This window comes from Heloderma suspectum, chromosome 2, assembly GCF_057233095.1.
Source record: "Heloderma suspectum isolate Gila_16-S chromosome 2, 16-S_ref, whole genome shotgun sequence".
Classification (NCBI taxonomy): Eukaryota; Metazoa; Chordata; class Lepidosauria; order Squamata; family Helodermatidae; genus Heloderma; species Heloderma suspectum.
The window spans coordinates 213,549,751-213,576,574 of NC_139459.1; the positions used below are offsets into that span (position 1 = coordinate 213,549,751).

The following is a 26,824-nucleotide window of genomic DNA, read 5'->3' on the forward strand; positions in this document are numbered from 1 at the left end:
CTCTTGCCAGCCAGCTCTCTAGCTGTTCCAACAAGCCATGAAAATATTGCCCTTCCGGGTTCGGAGGACATGAAAACAAGCCACCCTAAGCAATCCTGCTTTAAGTCATGGCTTCTCATGGTGGCTTGTTGCGCAAAAATACCCATGATGGGGAAATCGTTCCAGGTTCAGACGTCATGCTAAGCCACTCCGCAACCACCCATGGTGACAACCCACTGTGGCTTAGCATGATATGCGAACCCAGTCAATGCGTCAAAGACATTGGATGTGTGAACTGCTATAGAAGTGGAAAAGTAATTTGGTTTTGGCCGAGATTGACAACCAAGTATGCTGTAAAATAAATGGTCTCAAACATTTCACTCCTTGAAAACTTACAGATTGTACAGTTGGAAACCATGTCTCAGCCAAGGCCCTGGATATATACCACTCAGACACATCTTGCTCATCCTGCCTTACTTGCATCATTTACTTTGAAAAGAGAGGTTTATTCTCTTAATTCCCTTTGAAGACTAGTCTTCCATTAGCAATGAATTTTAGAAATAACTTGGATAACCCTTCAAATAAGAACTGTTATCGCACAGCAATTCCACTCCTGCTTCCCCAAAGTCCTGAAACACTGGATGATTTTGTGCTAGGTGCAGCTTCAGATTTTTATGTCTGGAGGACATAAAGATTCTCATCTTTCCACTGAAGAGTCCCAGACTGTGCATGACTTCTGAATCCCAGTTGTAATGTTTAACAGTGCACACAAAACAGTACAGAGCATCTGCACCCTGTGTCCAAGCTCCATTATTTTGTTAAAGGGCCTAAAGCTTCAAGGTCAAGCCTAGGGTAGGACACCTATTGTTCTGGCACAGGCATTAACAGCTCTGCATCCTCACTGGATGATCCCAGACGTTGGCAGTATGCTGTCGCTGCCATCAAACAGGGCTTCACTGGCACAGCACAGTTCCTCTTCAAGACTCTTCTCTGCAGGAGAGACAACAGGAAAAAGAAAGGATAGCTCATGTTAAGACTGTGATACATTTTAAGTTTTTCGTGAGTCAAATCTCTGCTGTGCAAAAAAGGCAAATAAGGCACAGGCCTCTGTCAAGGCAAAGATGTCCCCCAAAGGCTGAATCCTCTTCTGGAACCATCAAATTCATCCTTCCCCAGCACCTTATGGGAAAATACAGAAGCAAGGCAGGGGGCGCTTTGGCCTCTGCCACTGGCCATAAAACCACTAGGAGGTGCCCCTCCCCCTTCCTCCCCGGAAGAATACCGTTCCAAGGGGAAGACGAGCTTAGCCTCATCCATCAGCCAAACATCAAGGAGCTGCAGGGAACCCAACTCCCTGCTAAGAAGAACTCTGCTCTAACGGCACACTGCCCTGTGACTGCAGAAGCAAGCCGAAGGTCATTCTGGCCTCTGCCAATGGCCACAAGACTGCAGGCCACCATGCAGTTCTACCATCTCTATTCCAGCAAGAACACCAACAACAAGGGAAGACCACTCTGGACCCCGCTAAACATCAATGCCTGCTGACAACTCTTCAGCTTGTGCTGGCATTGCACCTTTCCCCTCATGGGTCTGATCTTTTTAGTTTTTAAGCCTGTGGGTCAGCCACACATCTCATTTTCCTTTGTGTACACTGCCTGTCTCCGACACCATGCTGAATGTTTCACTAATGCGATCTACTTTCGGAAACCAGTTTTGTCTGAAAAGGGGGATGAAAATGTAGTAAACGAAACACGGAAGCTTAATGCAGCCACATTTTGCAGCATACGCGGTCTGCCCTGAACACACAGTAATGTCTCTCCAAAAATTAGGGGCCTGCTTTAGAGCCTTTCCACCATTACCCACCTGCATCCTTCAGGCTGGGAAAGTTACAGAAACCTTCCAGGTCAGCGGCCAGCAAGACTTGGAGAATATGAGCCTATGAGCAGGAAGGACAAGGGAGAATAGGTCAGTTACAGTCTAGCTTTTTCCACGTCCTTCAGGGGAGCCCTTAAAGACCTACAAGGCCTTACCAGAAGCCAAAGGACCCTGGGTGGATGGAGAGGGTCCACTGCTCAATGGCAGAGCATATCCTTTGCATGTTTAAGCTCTCAGGTGCAATCCCTTGGACTCCAACTCCCATCAGCCCTTGCCAGCATGGCCAATGGCAACAATGATGGGAGGTGTAGTCCAGCAACATCCCAAGGGCCACAGGTTCCCCATCCCGGGTTAAAAGGTGATCAGGCAGCAGTGCTAGGAAAGACCTCCACTTAGGTGTTGCGGAGTCCACTGCAGACAGAGTCGGCAGTACTGGGCTAGATGGACCAACCCAGGATAAGGCAACCCCTTATATCTTGAATGGGCTGGCTACATTCTAGAGGAAGGTTCTGAGTATTTCCTGTTCTTAGAAACTTTGCATTGTCGTGCTGTGCTTAATTTGGGAACATATAAAGCTGCCTTATGCAGAGCCAGACCACTGGTCCATCCAGCCAAGTATTGCCTACTCTGACCAGGAGCTGCTCTCTAAGGTCTCAGGCAGGGTATTTTCCGGACTCTCCTACTCAGATTCCTTTATTTTTATTCAAACTGGAGACGCCAGGGATTGAACCGAGGAACTTCTACCTGTACAGCATGTGGTCTACCAATGAGCGACAGCCCCCCTTTCCTAAACGAAAGTTGCTGGGTCTCAAGCCTCCCTGATTTGGTGCTTTTTTGAAACGTATCATGATCTGGCCACTGTGTGCGTCTGCTCCTCCCATTCTGACCCACCTGCAAGCCAATGAAGATCAGGGAGAGCCTCCTGTGCTGGAATTCCCAGAGCAGCTCAGACAGGCCCAAAACCACAGTGTAGTCAATGCTGCTGACATGGGTGCAGTCCAGGATGACGCTGCGCAGCCTAGACTCTGAAAGCAGACAACAAGTGGGGGTGCGCAAGGACAGACAAACACAGAGCAGGTATTCCTGCTAATGTAACTCTGGCTGATTAAAGCCTGACTGCTTAGTTTCAAGCCCTGGTCCATGAGGGAAAATGTGCACTAGTCTGTTCCACAGCCCACTGGTGAGTTCAAATGGACAATTTGGAAGTCACTGTGCTAGGAAGAAACAGGGCAGTTCTAAGACTCGCACTATTCCTCTTTCCCCAGCTGAGGACTGGAACTAGGGCTTTCTAGCACCACCAGCAGTAAAGCACCATTAACCGCCTCCTGCAGTAATATCTTGGCAGGTTGGTGTCCCCATGAACTCCTCTGAGGAGCTGGATTCCCACTGCGTACTAGTCTGCATGACTACTCTGATGTTCTGTTAGTTTGGCTCGAGGAGGTCCCAGCCAGAGCTCCCCCTCATTTGGTACATCGCATCCCCCCTTATGCACCATGGGCCTTTAATCAAGGTGCATGCTGGAGTGCACAGTGCTCGATTCCTGCTTGGAATTCATGGCAAGCCAAGCACAGGTGGGGCATTTGTTTCACAGGCACCTGAGAACAGGAAACAGATTATCATCTTCCCCAGTCAACACTGGGGGCCCCAAGGCATTGTTCTATGCGAATACTAGTGCCCCAGGTTAAAGGGGGGGGGGGGAGAGGTTCGTTTGTTTTCTTCTGGATCCAGTTCAATTCTTCACAGCTAGCACCATACCCCAGGGTGTCTAGTTACGCACTTTACCTGACAGAGCCTGTTTGTGTATAACATCCCGGAGGAACTCAATTGCTGGGAAATACAGACCACTGGCAGGCTGTATGAACAATGCTTCACGCTCCAAGACCTGCAGAAAAGGTTGGAAGAAAGTGTTGTGACGGAACACAAGATAAGATTTCTTACCACCTGGCTATTTCCATCCTCCCCTTCTTTGAAGGCAAAAGAAACATACCCAAAGACTGCTAACTGTCAGGGTGAAGGGTTGTGCGATATCTGTTCTCTATTTGAGACATCTCAGTCATGGTGAAAATTGAATTGGAGAGGAATGAAGGGATGTTAATGTATATGAAAAAATGTGTCCCTCCTCACTTTGCATTGCCTAGAAACCATTATCTCTTTCATGCCCAAGAGGGTCACAAACAGAGAGTAGCACGTGGAGACAAGACAGAATTGCAAGGGATAGGTTCTATAACCTGTGGTCCCTTGTGGTTGCCATCCATATGAGTTGTGAGACATGGGTTTCTCTTCTAAACAGTGACAAACCCAGTGAGACATGGGTTTCTCTTCTAAACAGTTTCTCTTCATCAACAATGTGCCTCCTAACTCAGCGAACTCAAAACAAACCTTTATCTGTGGCCTGGCAAGAGGGTAGAGCAGGAGAATACCAGAGACCAGCACCCCAGCCATGATGCCATACTGCATCTCCCAGAAGCACAGCAAGAATGTCACACACAGTGGCACCAGGTCCAGCCCTGAGAGGAGAATATATACAACAAAGTCACTGACTCATTCTTTCCTTCAACAAGATGGCTGCCACACAGCACAGGAAGAGGAACAAGAACAACAACAAAGAGAAGAGAAGCAGCACCTTCTTACCTACAGCGTTTTCATTAAGAGCTTGTAAGTCAGAAACGGTGGACTAAAGTGACTAGAACTGAAGGTCATAAAAGGCAATACTCACATAACAGGCATTCTCCCACCCCTACCCGCCAATTTCTCTAGGGGTTTCCTAAATCTTCCCTTCTGCTTGGATGCTGTACGAATTGAAAAATCAGCACCCACCCCATATCATAAGCCAATAATCTAGGGACGAGTAGGGAGAGTTGAATAGATGACCGCTGGTACGTGGAAGTGCCCCTTGACAAAGCTATGAAATTATCTCTGTATATAATCAGTGGCTGATTCCAATACAACTCCACTCAAAAACAACAACAGAGAGGCTAATGAAATAAAGGGAAGCCAGTAGTTGCAGGAGGACCCCAGGTTTGTCATGGGAAACAGAAGTGTGTAGCACTCACACACATCACAAATCAAGCATAAGCCAATGAAGTTATCTGAGGTAGGCAAACCTTTACACAAGATTAAAAGGGCAAAGTGGCATTTTTCATATTTAGTCATGACTGCCTAAAATTTCAAGTTTAGTAGTTTCCACAAAAAACAAAATTGCGTTTTCCCAACAACTTTGGAAGTGTTTGCAAATGGCCATGATGATGGATATGTTATGAAAGATCAAAATCAAGCTTTAATCAATTCTGCCTCGCTGACCGAGCTAGCTCAAGAGAAAGGAGGACTATAGGCTGTCAGAGTGGGAAATTGGGGTAGAAAATTGCATAAATTGCTTGAAGATGCTGCTGGACCAATGGAAACCCTATCACAGGTCATTCTCTGATGATGAAAAGCTGAACATGTTTCCTAAGTAAGCCATTTATGCTTGTTCTTGGAAACAGGCTTAGCTTTTTACCAACAGAAAGCTAACTCTGGTAATTTTTCATTTGTCCAGCAGGTGCCAGTATTCTTTCAGCTGCTTGTCTCCGATAACCATGGAGAACAGAGGGTATTTTTTAAAGCAAGAAAGGGCTATCAGAGAGATTTTTAAAACACATGAGCACCCCCATGTGAGGGGAGGGGGGAGTACAAGATTTCCCACATGTATCAAACAGGGCTCTCGGCTCCTGTTCACAGATATAGCTCCAGAAAAGTTGCAGAGATGGGTATCATTTATTTGGATTCCTGCATTGAGCAGGGGGTTGGACTCCATGGCCTTGTAGGCCCCTTCCAACCCTACTATTCTATGATTCTATGATTTATTTAATACTATTTTTAAACTGCCCTTCACTGTAATGGATACCAAAGCGGTATACAAAAGGCATGAACATGCTAAAACATACCACAAATACAATAAAATATTATAGTAACAATTAAAACAGGCATAAAAACAGCAGAGCAAGCTATATGTAAACCAAGACAACATGTTTCCTTTTTACTACTGTAAAGAAACTATCCATGAACTCTGAGCAGTACATTGGAAATGGCTCTAAGGGGCTCATCACATGGGGGCAGAAATCCATATCAATACCAGGGCTTTCTCCGTCCAGTTTCATCATGGGATTAGATCGGGCTGCTTTCACAGTTGTTTCTTTCTCATTATATTCTATTCCTTACCTTTTCAGGGGGTGGGTACTTTTCCACAAAAAGCCATTACATGCATTGGGGCATGGCAAAATTTCCTCCCTGGTTCTTGCCCCTTTCCCTCCCGTCGCAGATTACTGGTCGTTTGATTGTGACTGACAAGCAATGCAGGTGGACAGCAACCTCTACTGAACTGCCCGAATCCTGCCCCCACAGGCACAGGCTTTCCGGCGAATTGCTGGAATGCTGGCATGCTGGCAATTCTGAGTTGTAGAGTAAGCAGCCAAAGTCGGGAGCAAAAGTTGGTGCATTGCATTTACGCACAGCATGGTGGCAAGCTGGCAGGTCAGTATACCGACACACCCACCACCCTGACGTCACCACCGTTGTCATCAGGATCACACCCCCAACATACCAAAACAAGTGCCCACAGCCACATACACACAGCAGTTTCTTCACGCTATGGGAGAAAAACATGCGGAGGTCATGGCGCTCCTCTTGCAGTAACTTTTCAGCCCACACATTTTTCCTATTTGGGGATACTATGGGATAGGCAGGGGGAAATGATGGGAAGATCACTGGAGGATTACGACGTCATGTAATAGACCCGCAAACTTCCATGAACTTTGAAACTTGCCAATCATGAATGTGCAATAAACTGCAGGTGTAGAGATGCTCTTTGCCTTTGAAAAGTCTGAATAACAACTCAAAACTCCTTAGTTTTATGGAGTTCCAAATCTGCTGCCAGTCTCTTTCCATAAGAAAGAGTTTGGGTTTTTTTTTTTAGCAGACTTCCTGCATTCTGTTTACCTAGAATTTGCAGATGGGGGTTAAGAAATAAGAGAGCGGAGCAATCTAATTCCAGAAAGTTACACAGAAACCAAGCCAGCGCTGGGGGAAACTGCAGGGAAAGAGGATCACTCACATTCTGCCCTTTCCCCCACCCTCAACAACCACCTCTCCTGTTGTCCCCAGACCTGTAAAAATACAGACTTTCAGACCATGTTTTAAAGAACAATGACTGGGATCCAAAACAGACGTTACTTTAAATCCATACTAGCAACTACATTTCCCTTCCACCATTTTTCCTCTAGAGTAGGTGCAGGGCCCCAATATGGACTGGGACCCTAGCGTGGAGCGGGCGGCAGGGGGGCTTTTAAGATCTGAATTGGGCCCCCTGCACCTATGCTAGAATAAAAATGAAAAAGGCATAGCTGCTAGATAGCGCCTTAAAGGAATGTCTGCTTTGGCCCTAGATTTGGTATTCTCAGGGAAGCATTACAAGACCCCCTCACTTTTCAGCTTTGGAAGGCACAGGATATTCATGCTCATACTTTTAACCTGCCATAACGTGCGGAAGATCCTGGCATCGAACATAGGAGCAACAGCACAGATGATGACAGCTGCCAGCGCCGCCTTGGGAATGTAGTAGAAGAGGGAGGTGAGGTAGGCAAGAGACAGTAGCACCAGGGCCCCTGGCGGGAGGGGAAGAGAGAGGCAAAGTGAGTAAACACTGCACATGCTGTCTGGCAGGGCAGGATATTGCTGGGCCAAATGGTCGGAATGCATCATCATGCCAGGGAGTTGGGCTACAGAACATTGGACTACTGAACTCACATGGTAGTTAGACCAAGGACTAAAGAATGGCTGCATTTTGAGCACTGGACGGTTGTTCCATGGTCTCTTCCCAAGTTTTCATCCCCAAGGGGGTGACACGAACAGAGTTAATAATCTGTCAGCTCTACCTCCCAGCTCAGGAATCAGCCCCTAACAATGCCTCCAACGTGACCAGCACAAGGCACCCTTCGAGCCCCTACCTGTGATCAGTCCCCCTGCAGGCGTGCACACACCTGTCTGCGCATTGACTGCTGTCCTGCAACATGAACAAACTGTCAGCTACAGGATCAGGAAGCAGTTCCTTCATCTCCCTTGAACGGGCAGGCAGATTGAGGAGGCCTAGGGGCCATTTCATCCCCTGGACTGTCTCACTGGCCACACCCCTGCTGTTGCTACCCCACAAAATTTAATGGGGCGTTGGCAGCGAAAGAAACCAGAATGTGGTGGCAAACCACACAGGGCGGTATGTAGGTCAAATTTTGCTCATTCTCAAGCTAAATTTGACCTATGCAGTGCTCCATGGCGGTAAACAGTTGCTTTTTTGCCACCATGAATTTTGGCAGTGTGGCGATGGGTGGCACTGTGTCCCCCCCCCCCCCCCAGCCCTAGACGCATTTAAGGGAAGTGATCATCCTAAAGAGAACAAGATCCTAATCTTACTTACCAGGACTCACACAGTTATCAGGGGTTATGGGAATAGATTATCTGCTCAGGGAGCTGCTCTTTTCAGATGAGGGCCTCTTTCAGGAGGCGACCTATTATTTCCTGCTGCCACCAAGAGACCTGAAGGCCTGGGAGCAAAGCTTAGAACTGTCTCAAGTGCCACCTACTTCATGCACTCTACATTAATTAACCCAGGAGACTCATTTATGTACATTTTTATGCCCTGATTAAATCTGCCCCACTGGACTGCTGAAGTGGCTTGTAACACACATCCATAATAAAAATATAACGATACAGTAAAACCTAAAGAAAGCCCCCAAAAGTGACCCAGCCCAAGTTCTATATTCACTATCGCTAAAGTAGGTATGAATTCTCTCCTCTCCCATAAACGAGCACTAAAAAGTTTAAGAAAAAGCAAAGCTTTTCTCATCCCTGATTATGTGGATGACAAGATGATTATAAACAGTTTTAAGGAGTAATTAATCCATAGCACAGGAAGTTATTTTCACATATACGATTGCCGGACGCTTATATTTTCAAGCCACCTCATCCCCCTGTTAAGCCATATGAATGTAAGTATCAATCTTCCACAAAAGTATTTACTCACCGGCCAAAGCTACCTGTGACAGGATAGGATGAGATGAAGGAGCCTAGGAGGTTGGTGAAACCTAGAAGCACAAAGGAAGAGAGGTTAAGAAACTGAGACAGAATGCGTTGTGGACTCCTGCTGGTCTCAGCAAGGAACCAGAACCACTTTTTAAATGGGAGAGATTTGTTTTCTGCTGCCCCAGGGGACAGGACAAGATCTCATGGGTTTAAGTTACAGGAGGGTAGATTTTGGGTGAACATTAGGATCAATACTTAGTAAAAACAGTTTGGCAATGGAACCCAAATATCTTGGGTTGATGAGTGGGCTCTCCCTCACTGGCAATCTTCAAGCAGAGTCTGGACAGCCATTTGTTTTATTTATTTATTTTTATGTATTTATTATTACATTTATATCCCACCTTTTTCCTCTTGCAAGGAACCCAAGTGGCTTCCATGATCTTCCTCCTCTCCATTTTATTCTCACAACAGCCCTGTGAGGTAGGTTAGGCTGAGAGTCAGTGACTGGCCCAAAGTCACCCAGTGAGCTTCATGGCTGAGTGAGGACTAGAACCCGGATTTCCAGTCCAACACCCTAACCAATACACCACACTGGCTCTCTGCTGCCAATGCTCTAGGATCTGGATTTTTTGCACCAAGCAGGGGGTGGATCTAGATGGCCTAAATAGCCCCTTCCAATTCTATGATTCTGATGAAGTGCTAGAACTGGGGGTGATGGTCTGGGTGTAGTTTCACAAATTTATGCCTGTCCCCAAGGCCTCCTAATTTGGTCAACTGCCCTTGGCAGTCATTTTAGAAGTCCTTTCCATCGAGAGCAGCACTCTTCCCTCTCAGACTCATCCTCACTCCATCGGGGTGTCCTTCAAACAGAAGGCCCAGTCCTATCCAGTCAACCGCATCCATGCAAAATTCTTACCCATGGCTAGCAGCTCCTGGTTGGGGTCAATTTGGTAGTTATTTTGAGAGGCTAGAAGAAAAGGGAAATTTAGACACTGGTGAAACCAAGACCCACATATTTTTGCACTTTCCAGTAGGTAAGAGCTCCACAAGGCACTGCAGGCAGGCAGATGGGAAACAAGGAATATGGGGCTGAAACTGACTGTAGATCCATCTAGCAGAGCCGTCCCTAAGATGGCGCCCTCTAGATGTTTTGGAATTCAACTTCCAGCGAGCACAACTATTGGCCACGCTAGCTGGGGCTGGTGGGAACTGAAGTTCAAAACATCTGGAAGGCCCCAGCGTGGGGAAGGCTGCTTTAACTCGTGATTACAAAAGAAACTGTGCTCTCCTCCACACACATGCTGGTGCCACTTCCACATAGTGCAATCCCACAGTGCCTATGGGATACACCTAATGCAGTCAGTCCCACCAATTATTAACATGTGCACCTCTCTCTATGGGATTATGTCAGATGGAAACAGGCAGCTCCCATGCTGCTAGGTGGAAAGAAAACCATTATTGCCCAGGGAACAGGCAGGAAATGCAAAGCATCTGAAAGGGAAAGTTAGTTAAATTTAATAATTTAATCATCGTTCCCCCGTCCCCACAAATGCACTGTCCTCGGACAGCAGAAAATCCTACTTTCCCAAATGTAATTAGCTGTCAGGTGCATATGTCAGGACAGCTTCACCCCTCTCCCAGTGCTCAGGGAAGGTGAAGATCCTACCAAATGCTTTGGCGATAGCAACCGTCTCCAGCAGTCCCATGAGAGGCACCACAGCCAAGCCAGTTCCCATTGCCTGTAAAGGGGAAGAGGAGGGCTGTATTTCACTGCAGTGTGATTTATAAACAGAACTTCATGCACCAATGTAAGAAGATAATAGCGACTTGGCGTAAATCAGGGGTGGGGAACCTGTGACCTTCCAGATCATGTTGAATTACAAGTCCCAACATCCCTAATGGTTAGCCATGCTGGCTGGGCCTGATGGGAGGTGGAGTCCAGCGACATCAGGAGGGCCACAGGCTGCCCACCCCGGCGTAAATACTTCTTACCTCAATATCTTATCCATAAACACTACATCCATGCATCTTTTCATACCCTACTCAAAGGAATGTGTTTCAATTTTGCTGCTTATTTTTTAAAACAAGTTATAATGCTAACAACTAACTTGGCAGTCATTTTAATTGTAATTATTTCGACTGCTGTGAACAGACTTCTTGTTGTTATTTTTAAAAAGAAAGGTAATGCATAAGCCTTCAAAAGCAAATGAAATACCCACCTGCACCATCTCTCCAAAGGATACAGTCCCATTGGGTGTGATTTTGGAGAATGGTGGTGGTTGGAATGGCGGGAGTCCCTGGGGTGTGGTCCCTGTGAGGCTGAATGGCTGGGAGCCAGTCACTTGGAAGGAGTAGGCCACAAGACCAGCAAACAGGACCACAAGAGCATTACGGGCTGCGAAGAACAGAGGGGTTTTTTTTAGTAAAGCCCTACACTGCCACATGACGGTGCTGACGGACGTAGACGGCAGACACAAGGGAAGTTCAGACCATAAGCAAGGAGGACTCCCAAGCTAGGACTCCTGGCACAATATCTGCTGTAGCACCTAATCACAGACAGAGGATTTTGCATTAGATAGATACAAAGACCGCTGAGTCTGCATGGGCTATGGAGAAAGACTAAAGGAAACCGGCACTCCTGGCTGCTGCTCCCACTTCCACATTTTTAAATTATGGTGAGAATATTTTGTTATATAAATGTAAGAATGTTTGTTATATAAAAGGAAACTAGGGAAAGCTCAGTCTGCTCCAGGGAAAGCTCAGCCCGCTCTTGCCTCAATTCCCTTTCTGTCTTCTTTCCCCCTCTCTAAGCCTCCTTCTCCACCCAGTCTTCCTTAAGATTGCTCTCAGTGCACTGCCTATCCTTCCTTCAGCCTCCTTCTCTTTGATCTGTCACTGAGCCTATCTCCAGGACTAATTCCCAGTCCAGAGCCATTCCACAGGTGAGGTTTTAATCCCAGCCAAACATTCCCTTCCCTCACGGGACTTCAACCCACTTTGTTTCCTGAGCAACTGAGCTGACGCTGGCTTAGCTGAGAGGCTTCACCACCAAAAGAACAGTAGAATATAGGTAATTCAGCATAAATAACAGCACACAGCTGGGAAAGGAGAGCACTAAAAACTTGCCTATAGGACAGGACAGACAAACCTGTAGCTGCTGTCCAGACAATAACTCGGCTGATCCTGACAGTCCAACTTTCCATCCTGCAGGCCTTGGGGAAGCCCTTTTTCAGTCGTTGCAGGCCCAGAAGCGCTACCAGGCAGAACACCCCAAGGATGGCATCCTCAGCCCTGCATATCAATCATAACATTAGTAACTTGGTTGCAAGGGACTCTTACCCAAAAAGCATGGGATACCACCCCGCTCCCATTTTCCTTCTGAGCATGGTGGCTTTCTACTGAGCCACTCGATATATGCATGGGGGACTTAACAGCCACCTTAACACCCACACAAATGGGTTGTCAAGCCCAAAATGCTTTCCTCCTAGTTAATTGTGTTCTTAGTTAGCAAAGGGAAGGACATAAAGTTCAAGGGCCTGAAAAATTAAATCGAGCAGTTTCATCCATTCCGCCAAAAGGCATGTGCACACTGAGCATCATTGCTCATACACGTCTATATAGTCGATTCAGCTTTTGTAAGAACTGCAGGCTGAACTCTGCACACCCCGAAGGCAGCTCAGACAACCAGCGTAACAAGGGCCAAATTAGACGCAGAGGACCGGAGGGCAACATGCCAGGGGATCCTTCAACTGCTACAATTCAGGAGCACTAATCTCATCCTTCATTTTAAAAAATGCCTCTAGCCCTCAAGGATGACCCGCATTGCCCCTAACTCTGCTCTTTCTCCTTGGCATCCCAGCTCCCAGCTCCATCACAGGTTCCCACAACACACACATTGCCCAACAAAGCAGAATCAAAGGAGTATGGAAGTTCAGGGATCAGGGATGCTAGAAAATAAAATGTCTTAACTCCCTTTCTCTATATGACAATGGCTGCAAAGTTATTGTATGCACAAAAGTGGAAGAATGAAACAATACCAACTGTGAGCGAGTGGACCATGAAAATGATAGAGCTGGCAGAGATGGCAAAACTTACTATTATAATTAAAGAAGGATCAACAACTAAATTTATGTTAGATTGGAAACCTTTTATAGAATTTGTACAAGAAATAGAGAAAAATGATATCTATGTATGTGGATTTTGAACTTTGAGATGGCTAATTCTCTTTTGTTGTTGTTAAAATTAGGAGAGAAATGAGATAATGTTTGTGAACTTAGTGTATGATATACAACTAAGATAAGAACTAGAGAATAATAATGAGCATTTGTTGTGTAAGGGGAGCCAAAGGTAGATATCTTAAAATCTTAAGAGATATTTTAGTGTATGTGTATTGTGTGTTTATGCTGTTGTTGTGTTTTGTTTTTCTTTTCTTTTTTAAAAAATAAAAATTATTGTATCAAAAAAAGAAAAGAAAATGTCTTGGGCCTGGGAGAGTCCAGAAGGTGTTTCTTATTCCCAGCTATATCCCACATGCTGCTTCTACATTATCTTTGCCATGTTTGCAGGTAGAAGATCTTTTAAAGAATGAAAGAAGGGGACAAACAGAGACACCTACTCACCTTGTCTCGCCAATTCTGTGGAAGGTATAATAGACCTGCAGGATAAACTCTCGTGGGATGTTCTGCAGGCCCAGGAGTGTCTATGCAAACAAATAAACCCCCCCAACACAAATCGGGTTGGTGAAACAATTAGAACACACATCTGAAACAAGAGGAGCGTGTTAAACTTACGGGGAATCATAATGGAAGGCTCATCAATTTCCCCAGAATCTCCTGTTCATGGATGTCTGGGGCTTTCCAAGGGGCCCATGTTAAGGGAAAGTATAGGGTGTCCCTACTCACAAGCAGATGTATTTAGGCTGCAATCCTATGCATGCTGAGACATAAAAAAAAAAGTCCTAGAACTCCCAGCATTCCCCAGCCAGCCATGCCCTTGGTCTCATACTGAGATGAAATGTGGCCTAGATTTTCCCATTCACTTCCTTCCATCCTAATCCTATACACCAATTGTTATTAAAGTATAGGTTATCCTATACTTCCATCCTAATCCTATACACCATCCTATACACCTAATCCTATACACCAATTTAAATGTAACACCCAAACATGCTTAGAATGACAGCCTTCATCAGTATTTTATTACAAATGAATTGCTTCCAAAATGGTTACATATTTCACATACTGCCCATAAAATTTCATATACTTTAGGAAAAAAATCAGCTTTAAGTGATGGGCAGAGCTATCCTATGGTGGTAAAGGAGAGAGAACCCATGGCAGTCACCACCAGATGCAAAGCCCTGCTGAGCTTGCACCAGCCAGGACAGACAGTGGGGTCAGTGGCTTTTATTGTTGATACCTATTCCCTGTCACTTTTAAAACTACTTCATCAGCCATGGCCAACCTGTTTTTATTTCCTCTCATTGCTCCCAATGAGGGGGAAAATTACTACACTAGCTTCAAGGCTGGTATAGTTTTCCCCCCTCTTGTCAGGGGCATGTTGGGAAAACAGGAGGGCTTTGGACCAAGGCCTCCCCTGATCTTGCCCCCTTTTTATCAGAACTGCAAAGAAGGTAGAGCACGGGCGGCAGGGTTTTTTGCCGCCTGAACAAGGAGTTTTCCGACAGCAGACCTGCTCTTCCACCCAGAGAGAGGGACACTTGCAATATCCTACAGCCCAGGTATGATAGGATCGCACCCTAAAATAAGTAATTTTTAAAAAATACATCTTTACTTAAATCTCATTTTAAGTTTTAGTTCATACGTTTCCATTCTTAACACCTGCAAAGATATACCATGTACTTCATCTTGGGGCTTTTTTTTCATAAATGCATATCCATATATTCATCTAACATCCAGTTCGTGCAATTTCAAACATCACACTTAGATTTCCATTTTTTCCCTGTCAAAGTAGAATTGTATTTTTAATGCCCAGTAACACAAACCTCCAAGAGGGATATCTTGCCCTTCTCCTCTGCACCTTCTGCAAAAAGCTGAAGAGGTGCCTAGACAGCCTCTACTAGAATATTTCCTCCAGCAACAAGACCGAAGTCCTTCACCTGAGGAAGTTTCTTGCTCTTGCCTGTCTGAACTGTTTCAAAGCCTCACAAGTTACTGGAAGCTGAGGGATTCTTCTCGAAGGTACTTCTAGCAAATGACACTCATTTTAGGCTCAGGGAGTTATACCAGCGATTGCTATCAGATGCACACTGTGAATAGCTGATTGTGGTCAACCACAAAGGAAACATTAATGTTACAGCAGAATGAACAGCTTTTAAAAGATGACAGAAAGAAGGCCGAGGGCTCAATCACCCACTCATCCAAGGACAACACCGATGTCAGAAGGTGGAGTCCAGGGAATTATCCAGTGCTACAGATAATAATGGGAATTTCAGCATTATGGGAAGCCTCTTTGCTTCTCAGATCACCACAATGATTAGCCATGATCACAGCAAAGGTCGGTTAGGCCCCAATTAGTGTTTCAGACAACTCTGGGCTTTTTATTTTGGAGGTGGTTTGTGCAGCTGTACACTTGCCATACAGCTGAGAAGGCATGTCAGCAGGGCTGTTAGTGGGGGAAACACTATGGGGACCCAGGCTGGCTAAGACTGACAGATCTCTCTGCTGTTATACAGAATTCTTGGATTCCATACATCTGGTATCAAACTGGGAAAGAGGGAGCCTTGCAACCCTTGCTCCAGAAAGAAGGAGGGGGCCTTCACCCCATCAACACCTATGTAGACACTGCAAAACAGATGGAAAAGCACAGGCAAAACTGCCTCGCATGTACAATACAATGCCAGCTTCTCGCATGAATAGACAAATGAGAGTGTCCCAGCATGAAGACAGCGCCAAATTAAGGAGAATTTTCACAAATCTTATATAAACAAACAGCTGCAGAATTTTTGACGTTTGGCTCCATCCAGTCTATTTCCCACATAGCCAGCCCATTATAAGCCCCACAAAACCCTCCTTGAACTGCTCACCGGAGACCAGCCAAGTTTACTTAATAGGTAGGTCAGGCCTCTACCTCACTCTTACAGATTGGACAGGTGATTTTTTTTTTTTTACAGGTGAACATCATGGATAGCTTAATAAAACTGTGTTTGGTCACCAAACTACTTAATCTAGATTGCTAGATAAAGGCCAAATGAGGTAAAGAACTGCTTACCTTGACCTGGTTGAAGCCAATGGTGACTGCAGCAGCTGAAGTGAAGCCGTTAATGACAGGATAGGAGATAAAGTCCAAGAGGAAGCCTGCCAGGAATGAAGAATCCCTATTTAACCTTATGAAAACTAAGCCCAACATAGTTAATAGCACCTTACAGTTGCTAAACACAGCTGAAAGTTACCCTCTTGGCAATTCCACCATGCTTCAAGGTTGCCAAAGAGGCAGCCTCGGGCATCTTGGTGGCCTAAGTAAATACTAAAATAGTATTTCTCCCAGGGTTGCCACCTCCCACAGTATCTCTTTGCTTGGCTTGGGCTTCCAGGTTTCAATGGGTTGCTTGCTGCTCTTTGCCCCACCTGTGCTCCACACCAGATTTGGGCCTGCTAGATTTCTTTGTCCATTCCCCTGGCAGCCACTGGAATCTTTTGCCTGTCACATGATCTTTTCTTGGCTTCCTAAAGTCTCAGGTCCATTACTTCCTGCTATTCTTTGGCAATAAAAAAACTGAGGCAGCTGCAATGTTGCAAAGAGAAGGCCTGTCCCCATCTACTGCTGCATTAAAAATCCTGCCTCATGCATGAAGTACTATTCTAGGCAGAAACCTGTTTAATCAGTGTACCTACACATATGGAACTAAGCAAGAAAAAGAGAGATGATTTGAATATATAGTATTTTATAACATGTCAAGTATTTTATTCTGTGGGTTTAATCTATTTTAAGTATTACCAATCCCAATTCCTAGAAAAGGAGTAAGTTAAAAACTTAAATATACAAAATGAGCAGGTAAATCGCTCTTGTTGGGGCTGTTTGAATGTAATGACAGCTTTCAGTGGCAATTACTGTTGAGACACTTCCTGTTTTCAGTAACAACCCTCAAATGTGGCATTCAAGGCTTGTTACCCTGACCTCCGTACCCAGGAACTTGGGGTTGTTTGTAGGTTGAACAACCTCAAGTTAACCCATGGCTTGTTCTTGGGTTAATTTGGGGTTGTTTAACTCATGAACAACCCCAAGTTCCTGGCTTTAAATGTCACAGCGACAACCCTCAAATGCAGCATTCAAGGATGGTTACTGGACACGGGAAGTGGCTCATACGCAGTGCCCATCCCCACAATTCATAGGGTTAACTTCACCCACAAACTGCTGCCAAAAGCTGCCGTTACAAAAACATAGTCAGACAGTAACAGAGCTGGCCCAAAAGAATTTACAGAAGATAAGGTAGGGTTGCTGTCAGGAGCGCCCTGGCGGCCTCTTTCAGTAGACTCTAATAGCCAACTCAAGACACAGATGAAAGGATTCTTTTCAAGGCTTTAATCCTTTTACAACTTAATGACTCTTTCAGATGCTAATCACCAGCGACTAAGCAATGAACAGCAAAGTAGCCTATGCTCCGGGTAGGCAGTTGGTCCCCGTTTGAAGGAGAATCACTTGAAGTCCCTGAACTTATGGGCTAGGGAGAGATCCTCCCTCTTTCCCTTGGGTCCATGGGACGCGGCCGTTGCTTGTGCGCCAAACGGGCGCTACGCCTCCTTTCCGCGCCCTCCATTGCTCGTCGCTCCCTGCGTCTGCGTCGAGCGTCTAGCAAGCCCCGTTCCCACACCTTCTCACTGATAGGATCACTATCTACCTCAAAAATGCTGGCAGGAGGAATCTCTGCCAGCTGCTGTGCCTGTGAGGGATGAGCTCTCTCCTCTCTTGCTGATCCTCCTCAGAATCAGAACTGCTCTGGGGTTCTATCGGCTCAGTTTCCACCCTGACAGTTACAAATCACCATAGTTAAAAGAATGAGAGACTTAGGCTGCAATCTTATACTCTTAGTTGGGAGTAAACCCCTCTGAACTCAATGGGACTTACTTCTGAGTAGACACAAATAGGATTACATTGTAATTCATGGAGGACTACGGATGCAGCTTCATGTTTAGTGTTTTGCTCCAACTACCAGAATCTTGAAGTCAACACAACAGGTGGTGATTCACCTCTGTCCTGCCATCTCTCGAGTTCCATCTTCTATCTAAAGCATCCTACTTGGCTGTAAGCAACAGGACAGTTAGCTTGATGGACCGTTGACTTGGTCCAATATAGCATCAGCCAGACTTACCAAGATGCAATAGTCCCATAGCTAATTGGATGCAGCCTGAGAGAAAGGCAAGCAGGATGGCATAGGCAGGGTCATGGAATGCATAAGACGAGACCAACAGCGACATGATAGCTGTGGGGCCCAGTGTTACATCTTTTGAAGTCCCCAAAAGGCAGTAGATGAAAGAGCCCATGAAGGAGGAATAGAGGCCATACTATAAGGAAGAGGGAAAGAAGACAATCAGAGACTGATGGTAGTGGTCTAAGAATTTTAGAACACAATAAGGACACAAAGTCTGGGAATGGCCAAGAAAACCCAATACTTGAAGGTGTCCCATGGAGAACTTGATAAAACACTTTTAAAGGGAGTATGCCTAGGAATTTATCATCTTGTAATAGCACAAAGTAAAACTAGAACCAAAAGAATGTAAAGTATTTCAGGGACAGAGGTAATTCCTGCTCATCAACCTTGAATTAACCCTCAGTCACAGGGTGTTTCTACATTAAGCAAGGAACTCGCATCCTTCCTGGGGCTTCCTGCTTTTTTGCGGGATTAAGATGGGCTCCTTTACACAGCAGACACGTGGTTTGAATTGAGAGAGTGCCTCCCTCCCTGGCATGTGTGCAAAGGAGCAGGCGGGAGGGGGGAGTCTTGTTTTCCTCGCTTAACTTGTGCTGTACTGTTTCCTTGCAGCCCCATTTCTGAGTAGACATAAGATTGTGCTGTAAGTCTGCAACCCTCGGCACACTTACTTGGGAGTAAGCCCCCTTGAACTTAATGGGGTGCTCTGAATCAACAAAGGACGTTGATTCTGGGCTTGGTGGTGTGGGGGATCAGATGTGTCTACCTTCGTTGCAGGGAAGCATTTTACCCTCTTCTCCCTCTGATCGGCCTGCAATCGAGAAATGTGCTCAAGCATTTACATGGCAGACACATGGTTTGAACTGAGGAGAGTCCTTCCTCAGCAAGTTCATAGTGCTATGCCGGCATTACACACTGCCGATATGGTGCCATTAACTTTTATTACCAGCTTATCTCTGATCTTTTTGAAAACAGGAGAAAGGGGGAAATGTGCGGGAGACGTCCTGGAGGTTGATGATGTTGGGTAAAGGACCCGCAAACTTCTGTGAGTGACCAATCATGAGCGTGCAATAAATTGCTTGTGTGGAGACACCCACAGTCTGCTAGAGACACTCAAAGCTTATTAACTCTAAAAACCCCTGCTATTGGGCCTATATTTCATGCACAAAAAGGAAATGGATTTTTAAGCTACTACACTAGGGAGGGCAACGCAGGCAGATCAGAGGGCCATTTTTACTTCCCACTCCTCACAGGCCATCCTGAAAAAAAATATTTAGCAAGAAAATGGCATCCATAGCACTATGGACCGCCCAAAGTGTTAAAATTTAGCTTACTTGCAAGAAGCTCCCAGGGGCTGCATTCCAGCAGTGGGCAGTGCCAAAGGCAAAGGGAGCAGGGCCAAAATCCCCCAAAGCCCAGCACGTTTTAGCTTAAAGCTCTTCCTGCCAGTAACGAAGCCTTAGGAGAGGCGCTTCCACCTTTCAGAATGTGGGTAAAGCTGCACAAAAGCTGGGAAACCACTGAACAACGGGTGGAGCCAGGGGAATGGGGCATGGGCATCTAGGGGGCCCTGGAGACCCCAGAGTGGGACCCCAGGCAAGCTGGATTTGCCCCCCTGAGGTTCTTCACCCCTGCTCTACAGGAGTAGCAAGAGGGACAGAGCCCAGTGGCAGAGCACATGCTTTGCATGCAAAAGGTCTCAGGCCCCATCTCTGGTGCCTCCCAGTGTGGCTGGGAGGACTCCTGCCTGCAGCTCTGGAGAACCACGGCCAGTCAGCGAGTAAACAATACTGAACTTGGTGCAGCAGAAGTCTGACTTGGTCGAAGGCAGCTTCTTAATGTCCTAAGGGAGCAACCGTGTACATGTTAGACACAAAAGAGTCCTACAACACCCAGCATTCCCTAGCCAGTATGCTGGGAGTTGTAGGACTTTTTTTCTGTCTAACCATGCATAGGATTGCACCCTAAGAAGCTTCACATACATGCACCACGCTTCTCATTGCTCCAGGCTACTGTTCTAGCCCATGCCCACTCTGACTTGACTGGGCAGCTGGAAAAACAGAGTCCTGTGTATATGGCACACTGGGAGAAACATGAACGATATGCACACAGACACACTCTCGACAATGTCAAGTGAGAACAAGGGAGCAGTGAGTTTGTGTGAGTAGATGGGTGTACCATAGGTGCCCTCAGGGGTTTCCAGTCCATCAGTCTCCCTGACTAAAAACAGAATTGAATTAGACACATTTTGGACCACCTGAAAGCACGCGCCTTTTACTCTTCAACTAGATCCGAGGAAGAACTCCAGAACGAGGCAGAAGTAACTCTATAGGCAGCCAAACTCAACACCACACATACTGAGAGCCTGTATTTCCAAACAGCACAAATGCAGCAGTATGTTTATCAAAAGCCTATTAACAGAAGCTTCTGGATCAGCAACCTCACCTGCACTGGGAGACCAGCCACCGCAGCATAGGCAAGGGCTTGTGGCACGACAGTCAAGCCCACAGTCAGTCCGGCCACGAAATCAAACTGCAGCCACTGCAGAGAATACTTGGGAAGCCACTGGAGGACCGGCAGTCTCTTCTCAGCTATTCTGTAGCATCGCTGCTGGCACTCGCAGCTTCTCTCTGCCATGGCTGGAATTACAGTAGTTCAAGCCGGGAAACTGCCAGCCCAGCCTTGATCAAAACCTCTTGTGGCCACATTAACGTCATGGAGGAAGCCAAAGGGAGATGTCATCTCAGGTGGCTATGGCCAAGATGAATCAAAAAGGCTCCCAGACCGGCAATAAAACACATGCAGAGACCCCTGGAAAAAAGGAAACTCTTCCAGTCATGAGAAGTGGTTAAGATATTCCAGCAGTTCTCTGTATCAAATATTAAATGCACTTCCAAAACCTGGAGTGGCTGCGTTTGCCCAAAGGAAAGTAGTGCTATGGCACCTTCTAATTCATAGGTGTGATGTGGACCAAAATGTTTGTGTGCGCGCGCGCATGTGTATGCATGCACTCATCTACTGACGTGCTGCCATTACTGTTTTCCACTCTTGCTTTAGTGCCTTAGGGTACAATCCTAGGCATGTTTAGACAGAAATAAGATCTACAACTCCCAGCATTCCCCAGCCAACATTACTGGTATCCTGGGAGTTGTAGGACTTATTTCTGTCTAAACATGCCTAGGATTATGCCTTTAATGCTTTTGTAACTGATGCTTTTAAATTGCCAATCCATGGTTTTACTCTTAGTGTTAGCCATTTTAAGATTACTGTTTTTGAGGAACAGCAGAATATACATGTTTTTAATAAATAAGATGAGAACAAACAAAACACAGGAACACAAAACAAAAACACATCCTAATATAATAACTGGAGTGCCAATTATTAGTACAATACATATCCAAACAGGAAAGTATTATAAATGGGGAACAAAACATGACAGCTCTATGCCCCTAGGCCTGGCAAAACAGATTCAGAAACATCCCCCAAGATGCAGGCAAAACCTGCTTCTCTCATACCTCCTAAGGACGTTTTCACTTTGCCTCAATAAACAAAGCAGTAGAGCCGTCCCTAAATGTTTTACTGACCCACATAACGTGAGAGGTGCATCCCCAGATAACAGACAGGATGTCTGGGTCAAAGAGAAATATTCTTGCCCCAGCTTCAATGCCACCAGAATAACCAGATAGAACCAGAACAGCAGGAACTGTCTATCACACTGGCAACTAACACATATTGTTTTTCTATGTGGCAGTTACAAACCAATCAGAAGCGCCATGCAATTTGTTCCGCCCGTGTAGTGTTCTGTATCCAATCAGTGTTAGCCATAGCTGTGCCTTGTCATTCAAAGTATAAAAGCTTTGTTTTAACCATGTTCAGAGAGAACCTCCTTACAAGATGCTTGTAGGAATCTCCACATACCTATGCTTTCTTTCTTCTTTTGTTTTCTATCAATAAAGAAGTGAACGTTCATCATGCTGTTTAAGGTTTGTTGACAAACCTGGAGGTTCCACCAAGATAGCCTGGTAAGTGGAGCGGCTCATCCCAAACGGGGAGCTGCCTTCACGACACCGGATATGGCGCCTATTGAGGCGCCCTGAATCAGCACCTCTCCCTCATGTTTGCTCCGCTCAAGTAGCTGAGCTCATTGCTCTCTTACATGTGCCTGCTACATAGCTGAAGCCAAGATTGTCAGTATCTACACTGATTCCTGTTATGCTTTCAATGTTGTTCATGATTTTGGTCAACTGTAGAAACAACGTGAGGTTTGGTTGCTGTTTTTACTTTTTCTGGTTCAGTTAAAAAAATAAGTCCTTATGTTGCAGCTCTCTTGTATTTTGTTTTGTTTTGTTGCCTGCTTGCCTAGCCGTAATAAAATGTGAAGGCTAAAGCCTCCACCCTTGAAGCTAAAGGTAACTCACTTGCTACGCTTTCTGTTCCACAGCCCGAAGCATTTTTACATGCTCTAGTGGCTGACTTGCCTTTTGTTTTTTCTCAGTTAACCGTCCTTCAAGATTTGGCACCAAAACTTGAAAAGAACAAAAATGAGTCTCTGCAGGTTGCATTTGGCACTCTGACTCCCTCTGGCATTCCCAAGATGGCTGCTTAGTAGCCCTCAGAGCGTTATATTCATTAACAATTCGGAAACATTGATATGCCCCAAATTTTCTTGCCACAGCGGCCCACGTCTATACACTTTGCTCAACCTGCCAGACTTACAACATAAGGAAAGTTGTAAAGGTTGAACAAGGTTACAGAGGCCTCCCAGAAGGACCCTTCCTGCATTCGTCTTTGTTCAGATGCCAGAGCAGGCTGGCTATGAATACATATTGGTAATTGTTTGTTTTCTAGTTAGAGAAAAGCTCAGGAAATGTTGAAAGAGCAAACAGTGTTAAAAAAATAAAATTGCAAAGCTAAGTTCAGATACAGGACTTGGATAGATAAAAGTTCTTCCAATAGCCTTAATAGCGATGAGAGCCACCCCAAGCAAAAGACACGAACTGAGCCCTTATAAAGTCATTACAAGAAAACCAATGAGGATATTCACTGCACTGCCCATGGTACCAGATTTAAAATTAGCCCAAAGTGAAATGGTCAAATATTGTCAGGCATTGAAGCGTGCTGTCAGTAATTTTCATGCACAGGTTGCTCCGTAAATTGAGAAGATTTAGAAGTCTTTATCAGGGTAACTAATTCCCCTATATCTTCTGTTTTCAAAACTTTTGATGCAGGAGGTACGGGGGGAGTTGGCGGTGAAGCCATCCCCTTTCTTCTCCTCAGTGCATTCATGTTTCTCTCAAACAGATCTTACAGATCCTCAGATGTTCTCAGATGTTGTTAATAATTCTTAAATCATCCCACAGGAGTTGTTGATATATCTTGAAGCATATATTATTATGGAACACATCAGCCCTGTTTTCTCCTGTGAAATAGGAGTCTCATCACAGCTTTTTGCATTGGTAAAGCTCTGGGGAGATCATCCTGGAATCCAGCCCCCCCACTATCTCGAGGGGGTTACTTTTCTCCAAGACGTTGTCCAGATTCCACCTTGCCCCCCCTTTAATTCCAGGGTGGAGATGAAAAGGTTTTTCAACCTTTTAAAAAGCTGTTTGAGAAAGCTCCCACGGGAGAACCCGTCAGAAGCTGCCAGAGCAACATCAGTTTCAACCGGAAGTCTGAACTGGTAAGTGAGCAGTGTCACCCACTTCAGGCTGGAGACTGGGTCTATATAAAAAAGCACCAAAGAAAATTCGCTCTAGAAAGTAGAAAGGGCCATAACAGGTACTGCTTGTCTCCCACACCCCAGTCATGCTCACAGGAATCGACTCTTGGATACACGCTTCTCAGTGCAAACGCACGTCCACACCAAGGCCAGAACTAGCTGATCCAGCCCCGCAAGAGATGACCTCAAGGGACAGTGACAGCGCTCTCAAATGGAGCGACGCTGGCCCCCCAGCCCAGAAGCAGACGAAATTCAAGGCCAACTGGAGATCTTACGGTCCGGATCTGCAGGGCAGGTAAGGGCAATCCTACCCCAGAAGCAGATGACAGCCAGATGCAGACAGCTAATCCCAAGACTGTCAGATCAAGTAGAGCCCCAAAATACTTTTAAGTGAATTGCTGACTAAAGGTTACACTACTGAAGGAATTTGTAATAATGCGCTAATTGAACAAGCCAAAATTAGTCCAAAGTGTTCCTTCATCCAGCAATGCCATGAGACCTTGCATGAAGGACTCCCAAAAGGAGGGAGACCGTTTTGCTTATTTTTGTTTTGTTGTATTTCTGATATTGAGCATATTTGGAGCACAGGCTTATTTTAGTTCGCTTTAAGAAAATTCAAGGCTGACAGTTTTATAGAAGTTTGCTCCTAGGTGCTCAGTACATTTGTTCAGCTTAAACAGTGCAATCATGCATAGCTATTTTAGCAAAGTTGTACCAATTTTTGTGTGTGTGTCTCTATTTGTTCCGTATTCCCTCATCAGCTTTCACCAGAAACACCTTGGTGCAGTTTTCCCTCAGAGCAGCAAAACAGGTTTAAAAAGCGCTTCCAGACGTTCCTACAATACAGTATCACAACCCGCAGCCTGGAAATTGTGTCTACATCAAAGTCCACCAGAAGTCTTCCCTTGAGCCTCACTGGAACCCATCTGGTGCTGTTGACCACCCCCATCCCCACGGCACTGCAAGGACAGCCTACCTAGATCCTCACATCCCACTGCGAAAAGGTGCTGCCCACTGGAGACGATACACCCCAGAACCAGACAGTGCTCGATGGGCCTTAATGCAGAGTTCATCAGCCCTTTGGGTCATTTTGGACCCGAAAGAGAAGAACATCTCTGGTTGCCATCGTGGAGCTGGCTTCCTGCTGTCGTGTGTGGATTCCCTTAGACTTTTGGCACTTAAGCCCTCTCTGAGTAACAGGATGGGGAGAGAGCCAAGCGCCTGCTGGCAAGGTGAGCATAAGCCTAGCAGCGAGCCTAGTTCCTGTCAGTGAGAAAGTGTTGTCTCGGCCTCCACCAGAGGCACATTCTCACGGCGTGGCCCACCTACATCCTGCTCCTGCTGAGCACCTTTAGTTGCCTGAAAGCAAAGAACACCATCCTAAAAGTAGTGAACCAGACTCAAGTAGACTTAAACGTGTCCAGCTGCTAGATCTGCAGCCATGTGCCAGCCCATGAAGGTGTACCAATGATCCAAATCCCACTGAATCTGACTGAGAAGATTAAACCCTATTACCTAGATCTACCAGAAATGGCCACTGAGCAAGATGTGCTAAGCATAATTGCTTTTTAAAGCCCTGTGTTTTAAAGCCTAGGGGCCATCCCCAAGTTTTACCACTCCTATGACCTGTGGGTGATTTACATACACTCCCTAGCTATCACAGCACAGTGTAGTTTTGAGACCTTGGCTAGATTACCTCAATATGGAAACACCTGACAGAGTAAAGAGCAAAAAATGCACTAAAGGAATATAAGATAAGATTCAAGTAACATTTTTTCCAGTCACCAGTAGATCGACACAGGAGACACTCTTTTGCTGAAAAAATTCCGCAGACGTTTTTCTTTAGTAAATATGTATTTCTATGTTACTTTAGTAATAAAGTAGATTTTATATGGTTTTTAAAATAATGTTAGATACAGAAGCCCCTATGGCAGTCTGTATTTCAGTAATGTTTAAACTATGCGTTGTCCTATTTGTAAATTTTACTACCATTTATGTTACAGCCCCCTGAATTAGGCCTAATAAGGAAAGAGGCTGAAACGCGTTGGGCCACTTAACATAAGCAAGTATTAAGAAAGGTTGGCTTAACCCAGCCAACAGGGTTGCAGCTTATTTCAGGGGAACATTTTACTATGTTTGCTTAAACTGGTTCTAGTGGCAATCTGAAGTGGCAATCCTAGATACATTTCCATGGGAAATATGCACCTACAGTCTTGGACTGTAGTGCTGAATGCCACTTTGTGCGTTCTTTGAATAGAGAGCTGTACGTAGACATTTTTCCAGAGGTGGGCAACTTGTGGCCCTCCAGATGTTTGGGCCTACAACTCCCATTATCCATCACCACTGGTTGCAAAGGCAAGAGTCAAAGGGAATTGTAAGCTAAAACATCTGGAGGGCCACAAGTTGCTCACCCCTGAAGTAAACCCCCCCCCCATTTCTGGGTAAAACAGCTGAATATGATGTCCCTAATTTCAGTCCTCAACAATATTTCTGTCCCACCCTTAAAACAGACAACAGCTGCAGTACTATCATTAAAAAAAGATATATAGCTACTTTCAGTTGTTAAATGTTTAATTAAAGCATTGCAGCTCAAGCTTATCTGCCAGTCTCAACTTTCTGACCAAGAAAGTCCATTTCCCTAACTACAGAAACATGAGCTTTAGTTACTCAGTGATAAGGGAAATGCACTCTGTATATGCTCAGAGGAGTCTGCACTCTACTAAAAACTTCACACGTTCTTCAGCTAGCATCAAAAACAGGTTACGGGGTTGAACAGCTTCGCCGATTACGCGCTGGCAGTACTTCACACAGGTGCA

At 45.5% G+C, this 26,824-nt stretch overlaps 1 protein-coding gene across 4 annotated transcripts in view; it reads right to left on the reverse strand.

Annotated features, from left to right (window-relative positions):
- SLC26A11 (solute carrier family 26 member 11) overlaps window positions 1-26,824 on the reverse strand; it is a 38,483-nt gene that overhangs the window by 10,907 nt on the left and 752 nt on the right. Inside the window, exons 2-17 of one of the 4 annotated variants that reach the window (XM_084837730.1) lie at window positions 20,735-21,100; window positions 18,230-18,422; window positions 16,132-16,217; window positions 13,524-13,603; window positions 12,053-12,195; window positions 11,124-11,299; window positions 10,571-10,643; window positions 9,821-9,871; window positions 8,906-8,966; window positions 7,836-7,891; window positions 7,353-7,493; window positions 4,234-4,361; window positions 3,637-3,736; window positions 2,746-2,879; window positions 1,843-1,915; window positions 841-969 (exon numbers count right to left, since the gene is read on the reverse strand). In XM_084837730.1, coding sequence (XP_084693856.1) covers window positions 878-969; window positions 1,843-1,915; window positions 2,746-2,879; window positions 3,637-3,736; window positions 4,234-4,361; window positions 7,353-7,493; window positions 7,836-7,891; window positions 8,906-8,966; window positions 9,821-9,871; window positions 10,571-10,643; window positions 11,124-11,299; window positions 12,053-12,195; window positions 13,524-13,603; window positions 16,132-16,217; window positions 18,230-18,422; window positions 20,735-20,926 — 1,779 coding nt within the window. In that variant the 5' untranslated portion in view covers window positions 20,927-21,100 and the 3' untranslated portion in view covers window positions 841-877. The remainder of the gene's footprint in view (window positions 1-840; window positions 970-1,842; window positions 1,916-2,745; window positions 2,880-3,636; window positions 3,737-4,233; window positions 4,362-7,352; window positions 7,494-7,835; window positions 7,892-8,905; window positions 8,967-9,820; window positions 9,872-10,570; window positions 10,644-11,123; window positions 11,300-12,052; window positions 12,196-13,523; window positions 13,604-16,131; window positions 16,218-18,229; window positions 18,423-20,734; window positions 21,101-26,824) is intronic. The other 3 variants (XM_084837732.1, XM_084837733.1, XM_084837734.1) reach the window with 3 other exon arrangements.